Source organism: Oratosquilla oratoria, chromosome 4 (assembly GCF_046742065.1).
Source record: "Oratosquilla oratoria isolate Oo_2021 chromosome 4, ASM4674206v1, whole genome shotgun sequence".
NCBI lineage: Eukaryota > Metazoa > Arthropoda > Malacostraca > Stomatopoda > Squillidae > Oratosquilla > Oratosquilla oratoria.
This window is the reverse complement of record NC_134780.1, coordinates 26,116,894-26,124,242: the sequence shown is the minus strand read 5'-3', so window position 1 is coordinate 26,124,242 and position 7,349 is coordinate 26,116,894. Positions and strand designations below refer to the sequence as shown.

The 7,349-nt window shown below is 47.9% G+C and overlaps 1 protein-coding gene across 1 annotated transcript in view; it reads left to right on the top strand.

Moving 5' to 3' along the window:
• Window positions 1–5,592: 5,592 nt before the first annotated feature.
• Window positions 5,593–7,349, top strand: part of LOC143024690 (uncharacterized) — a 41,414-nt gene continuing 39,657 nt past the window's right edge. Inside the window, exon 1 of the mRNA XM_076183691.1 lies at window positions 5,593–6,438. Within this exon, the coding sequence (XP_076039806.1) occupies window positions 6,357–6,438 (82 nt within the window). The 5' untranslated portion in view covers window positions 5,593–6,356. The remainder of the gene's footprint in view (window positions 6,439–7,349) is intronic.

Genomic DNA, 7,349 nt, shown 5'->3' with positions numbered 1-7,349 from the left:
CCTCTGACCCAGGGCAGTGGGCGAGATGCAGGGATGACCCGTCATCCAGGAGGTGCCAAGATAAGAGGAGGGAAGAGGTTGGAGGGGAGTGGAGTATGTAGGGGGATGGAATGGGTGGGAGTGGTTTCTATGCCTTTGTTTTTTGGCTGTCTCCCTTTTAAGGGGGAAAAGCCTTTGGTGTGTGTATGTATGTATGTATGTATGTATGTATATCCTGTATATAATCATTTAATTAGTGATATGCTTCATGCATTTTGTTTATGCCATCAGCCTGATGGTAGTATACCTTTGACGTAGCATGGAATATACACGAGGAAAAATGGAAAGGTGAGGAGACTATGCCAGGAGGCGCTGAGTAGCTGCGGCCGAAGCCGTCACCTTTGCCCAATGTACTATATGCGCTTTAGGGAATGTTGCGGGGGCAGGTGTCAAACAGAGAAGTGCGGGATTTCAACCCGAATAAAAAAAAAAAAAAAACATAAAAAAAAAATAATAATAATAAATAAACAAATAAAATCAAACGATATAAAAACAAAAACTGAAGAAAGCATTTCAGGTAACAGATCGATTTCAAGCCTGGATTTCTTATCAGAGAGAGAGAGAGAGAGAGAGAGAGAGAGAGAGAGAGAGAGAGAGAGAGAGAGAGAGAGAGAGTTTTGGAATAGAATAAATAAATTAAAAGAGGAGAGATCATGATAAAAGAAGTCAATGGAAAAATATCAGCTCATAAAATTGTACATATCAGAAGATCTGTAAACAACAAAATAAAAAATAAGGAATTTAGAAAAACATAAAGATATTCAATTGAAAGATGGTAAAGAGTGTAATGAGAGACGAGGTGGGGGCAGATAAGAGAGAGAGAGAGAGAGAGAGTGAGTGAGTGAGAGAAAGAGAGAGAGAGAGAGAGAGAAAGAAAGAATGAGGGAGGGAGAGAAAGAAGAGGGAGAGAGAAAGAGTGAGAGAGAGAGAGAGAGAGAGAGAGAGAGAGAGAGAGAGAGAGAATGAGAGAGAGGGAGATAGAGAGAGATAGGAGGGAGAGAGAGAGAGATAGGAGAGAGAGAGAGAGAGAGAGAGAGAGAGAGAGAGAGAGAGAGAGAGAGAGTGAAGAGTGTATGTGGGTGTGTGTGTGAGAGAGAGAGAGAGAGAGAGAGAGAGAGAGAGAGAGAGAGAGAGAGAGAGAGAGAGAGAGAGAGAGAGAGAGAGAGAGAGAGAGAGAGAGAGAGAGAGGGGACAAACAAAAAGAAAAAGAGGCTCTGATGCTTCTAAAGTCGCCAAGTCTCGACAGAGACAAATAAGCACACGAATACAGTGAAGAACTACGCCCAGCTACGATCACACGAGCCAACACATACTTAACACCAAACACACTCACCGTCACAGTCCTGTTGGACACATGTAGGCCAGAATGCACCTGCCCCAGGTCATGCATGAGTATACACTAAAATAAAACACACACACATGTACATACACACACACTCGCAGTCACAGTCCAATAGGACACATGTAGACGAGAATACACTTTCCCCAGGTCCACACACATGAGTGTACACCAAAATAAAACATACACACACATGTACACATACACACACACCTATACACAAAATACACCCGCAGTCACAGTGCAATAGGACATATGTAGGCAAGAATATACACACATCGGTGTACACTAAAATAACACACACACACACACACACACACACACACACACACACACAGGCGATCAAAAGCTGCAGTTGATTGAACAGAGAGGTCTTCCTCACCTGCGTGACTGAAGGCTGTGTTCAGGAACTCAATCTCGCATCTCGGACGCGTAACCTCCATGTTAGCCTCCCTTCTCTCTCTCTCTCTCTCCGGGCAAACCTTCGTATTTTGCTCCGAATAGCATTTCTTACTCATATTTCCAAGCCCTATTTCAACATGGGGGAAGGCCAGGTGGTCCGGTGGGTAGCGTCGTCGGTCCGCGTCCTTATGGGTCATGGCTGAGGGACCTATCCAGTGAAAACGCCAAGAATACACACACATACACATATATATGTATATGTATATATATATATATATATATATATATATATATATATATATATATATATATACACACGCACACCTCGTGAAGCAGTTGGTAGAGCTCCTGGCTGCCACTACGGTGGTCCGGGTTCGAATCCCGCCCAGGGCTGAAATAATTTCAGCATCACTGCACTGCCAGTCGTTACTCCAATTCTCGTGGGCGGGGAGTTGTGTGTGTGTGTGTGTGTGCGTGCGTGTAAGGTCACAGCATTACCCATAGATCGGTCATATATGAGCTCTGAGCTCTTTTCCGGGAGGGAAATAGCTGTCGATAACGAGTTCAACACGTGATCCAAGACCATGATGAGTCACACACACACACACACACACACACACACACACACACACACACACACACACACACCGGCTTACAAGTGCCTCTGGCCCATATGGGAGCCATCTCGATGAATTAACGTCAGGCGATGTTATTCAACAGGAATATTTGGTCCGTAAAGAAGGTAAATGGTAGCCAGCCCGAGTCACCCCCTAAGGACCAGATTCACACACAATTCCTTCATAATTGGAGACTGGTCTCCAGAAGAATACTGCTTATTATTGTACTATTCGTCCTCTCTACTATCCTTCTTTAAAGATCTATTTTAGTACATCTATCCCCCAAGGATAGAAACGATGACGTCATAAGATGTTAGTCAAGGTCATCATATTAAGACAGTAAAGCAGAACACGTAGTAATGGATATAAATTGGAAAAAGTTGGGATTTATGAAGGAAATAGACAAGAACGGGTTTATCAATAGAGTGGTTAAGGAATGGAATAGGCTTAGTATACTACCACGTACTGAGCGCCAAAACAATAGGTTGTTTTAAGAGAAGGTTAGATAAATCTATGGATAGGGATGATAGGTGGTCATGGACATGGAACTGCCTAGTGTAGGCCTTATGGTCTCTTGCAGTCTTCTCCATTCTTAATATTCTCTCGCGATCAAGCATCCGATTTCCGATGATAAACTCTTGATCATAAGAATAATTTCCGCTAGTCAAGCGGGGCCTCGGTTCGAACACCGGGGCGGCTGTCGGGGAATTGTTTGATTGACATATGCCGCCACTAGCGATTCACTTCAGGTCTTGACCGTAACGCAAAACAATCCATCTCCGTGTAGAGGCAATCGATCTCCCACACTAAGCACTTCATCTCCAGTGACAAGCGTCTGATCTCCGGTAGTGTGTGTTTAATCGGTGTTAAACTCATCTCCAATGGATAGATCTTGTTTATCTCCGATGATAACCCACTTATCTCCAATGGTAATCCACTTATATCCAATGGTCATTAGTATCTCTGGTAAGAAAGCTATCTCCACTGGGGAGAGCTAGTTGATCTCCAATGATAAGCCACTTTTCTCCAATTATAATCCACTTATCTCCAATGGTCATTGGTATCTTTGGTAAGAAAGCTATCTCCACTGAGGAGAGCGAGTTGATCTCCTATGATAAGCCACTTATCTCCAATTATAATCCACTTATCACCAATGGTTATTAGTATCTCTGGTAAGAAAGCTATCTCCACTGGGGAGAGCGAGTTGATCTCCTATGATAAGCCACTTATCTCCAATTGTAATCCACTTATCTCCAATGGTCATTGGTATATCTGGTAAGAAAGTTATCTCCACTGGTAATGAATTGACTTCTGAATGCATTCGATTAGTCTCTGTTGGTTAGTTAAAGATCACCAACAGTAGGAGATGTTCTCTCTTTACTCTGTCTCCAGACACTATCTCCTCACCTGTTCTCCCCATTCTACCTCACACCTCCTCAATTTCTGAGCACTCTCCTCAAGGTCCAACCTCAAACGTCTCTACCTTGGTCTCCTGATTTCCTCAATCTAGTTTAACAACTCGTTGTTGTTTTTTTTCGTCTTTCTCAACTCTCTCCTGGTCCACTTCCTCCTCAAGGACAGAAGCGATGGTCATCTCAGACGAAATCCCAAGTGCTTCAAACCTCGACCATTTCCTTCTCCCTCAACATTACACCACGACCCTCAACTCCCCCCTCAACCTGAGCACTCCGTCCCATAAATCACAGCCTTACTTCTCCTCAACCGGACTCCTCCACTCCTCCTCACTCCAAGTCATTCCTTTCCTCCCCCAAACCTCCCCCTCCCTTCCACCTCCACCACCTCTCCCTCCCTCCCACCACCACCACCTCGTTCTCACTCCAGCTAAGCGTACACGCCCTACATAATCACAACCGGAACTCCATTGTTTGAGTTATTAACGGCCTCCTCCTCCTCCTCCTCCTCCCTCTTCCCTCCTCCTCCTCTTCGTCCTCCTCCTCCTCCTCCTCCGCAGAGTCGTCAAAGCTGGGCCGAAGCACTCTGCGAAGACTGGCCCCAAGCGAGTTCGTTCGACACATCCTTTGGAGTTCTTGGTTATCTGACAAAGGTTTCTCCGAAGTGTCCAGGACTCGAACACTGACTCCACTGCGACCTCGTCTCAAGAGAGGAGGAGAGGCCCTGGGTGTTCCAGGTGCTCCCTAAGGTGCCTCAGGAGGTGTCGAAAGGCGCTGCTTTGGGTCATATTACGAAACTTATGCTCGCTTTGACTCAGATAGTAACATCGTCGACGTCGTCGTCGTCAAAGACAACTCCCTGCCAGATGCTAGATAACCTAGTCGTCCTGCCGGAAGCGCCCGCGTGAATCTTTCTCCCAGGGCGTGATTTCAGGGAACGCGTCCGCTGAAACGCCTTCAGAGACGTCAGAGTTGGACGCTCGCCTTCAGCATCGTTTGGAAATCGCTTCAGAACGGACGCTGCGAGTTAACGGTCAGAGATCAACATCTGGAGACCTTCCGCTGATTGGACCTCCTCCTTCTCCGCACGGACCAATCAGCGTGCAGCCCGCCAAACTTGAAACGTCATACGTGTTCAAGGCGCACTGATCCCGCCCATTCCTTCCATTGTTCCGCCCCTAAGGCTCACGGGCCATCCAGCCGACGCCGATATTGAGCCTTACAGTCAACAAGTCGCTAGAGGTGATTTCGTATTCATTGTTGAGTTGTTAAGCGTGGCTATATTGTAAAAGTCACTGTCTCGCGGGCCACCATATTTGTCTTGGGCGCTTGCTCGGCCGCATACATCCGAGAGAGACGCCGCCTCGTGGTCGACGCGACAACTCACGACGACGAAGAGCAGCGGGAGTTCGGGGGATGCACCCACCGCGAGGGCCTCTTGGAGACGCGCGCGAGCTCTCTCCCTCCTTCGGTACTCCTGCCGGGGCCTCCGCTTGCCCTTCGACGTAACTCCCCCCTCCGTCATCGCCCCGTCGTCTGCCGTGCCGCACTGCCACCTCCTCCACCTCCTCCTCCTCCGCCACCGCCGGCGCCCGTGAGAGGCGGCCACGGTGGTCGGTGATGCTTTTGTGTCGGGCGGGCTTAATAAGGTGACTGCGGGTGATGGCCCGTCGGAGGACATAGCGATCTGTGACAAGGTCGTCCTCCTCACCTTGCCGGAGGATCTCCCCCGATCTTGCCAGAGGAGTGCAAGTCGCGTGGAGTTCTCTCCTCGACGGTGGTGAAGACTTTACCCACCGAGGACCTCAGCCGATCGGAGGTCCTCCTTCAGGTTTCTGGAGGGATATCGCCTACTTCGACCCCTGCAGGAAGGGGGAACCCTCCCTCAACGCCCGCCCTTGGAACTCCTGAAGGTGAAGACGCTTACCGAACCGACGCCCGACGAGAGCGCTCGAGCGGCGGCGTCGGTAGACGGTACCTTCAGCGACTTCGTCGTGTTGTGTGTGTCTTTGTGCGGTGAGACCTTCGTCAGGCAGCTGCCACTCGACGTCCGCGGCGACGGGGGCAGGTGACCGATCACAGGAAGCAGAGATAAAGATAAAGAGATAATTAACAACGAATAAACGCGAAAAGAGAACATTAGATATTACGATAAAGGTGGAGGAGAAGAGAGAGGAAAACAATGCCCATGGTTTGGGAATGCTCTGTTAAGAACTGCCAGGACTCGAACCGAAGACTCTGGAGAGTGAGCGAGTGAGGACGATCCGAGATCGAAGAGACCTGCACAGGAGGAACCAGGAACCCGAAGAAAAAGAAACAAAAGTGAATTCTCGGACTTCTCCAGGAGCGTGGTCCCCCGCTCGAAGACGCCCGCGACCACTACAGACACAAAGCACCACTTCATCCGATTCCCTTGCACCATGACCTCCGGCCTGTGACTTACGACCTGAGCCGCAGCTGGTCCTTGAGGGAGGGTCACCCTCCAACCAGAGGAACTGTGCTCCTCCAAGGACGACCTCAAGTGTGTTCCTCCTTCTTCTGCGAACAATGACAGGATTCAGTTTCCGAAGCCAAAAAGACTCTTGGATGGATTCGAACAGTTCGCTGCCTTCCGTCTATCCCGGCAGTGGTGAGTTGACGATTGACTGTCTATTTGGCGACCTCTGTCTGTCTGTCTGTCTGCTTTTTCTGTCTTCTGCCCGGTGACTCCCGGTGGGCTGCTTGTTGCTGGTAAGTGACGCTAGTGGCTAGTTTATAGACTGTCGAGGAGATCTGCCTCGCTCTGCCCAGTTCCAGATAAACCACCTGGGGCAGTTTCCAGTCAGTTTGATACATTTACTGTCCAGAGCAGTTGGCTTTGAGTAATACTATTTGTTCAGGATCCTGGGTCCCCTTTGCTCCTGCTGAGACGAGTATTGGCATATTTGATATTTTTTTTCGGCCTTTGGCGCCAGGGAATTTGATTAAATTTGAGACTTTCGATGTCCAATGAGACGAGCTTGGCACACTTAAATTATTTTCTCTTTATTTGGCGCCAGGCAATTTTATTCAGCGGCTTTTGATGACCCAAATCTTAGACTTCTGGTTGGACAATTCCTCCTAGATCCTCAAACATTACCATTCCTCCTAGGATAATTTTACAGAAAGCAGGATACCTAGTCCCATCACGTCACCCCGTCCCGTTTTAGCCACCTTTTACGACTCTGGCGGAATTCTTTCTTCCCCTTACCACAGGGTGCAAATAGATAGGTTTTTGATACCCAGGGATGAGCTTAGCGTACATAAGTGATTTTATTATCTTTGGCGCCAGACGATTTTATTCATGTTATACAACCCTTTGGCCAGCGAAAATTTAGGTAAAACGCAGCGTTTTTCTTGTATTTCCATCCCTCTGGCCTTGATGTGAGCAGTCTGACTGGATATGAGGGCATATTAAGAAAGCAACTCTCTGTATAGCATCTGGGTCCTTCTAACAAGTCTAAGTAAAACTAAATCTACGCTTTAATCTTCTTATAGAACTTAATCTGCATCTCTATCCTC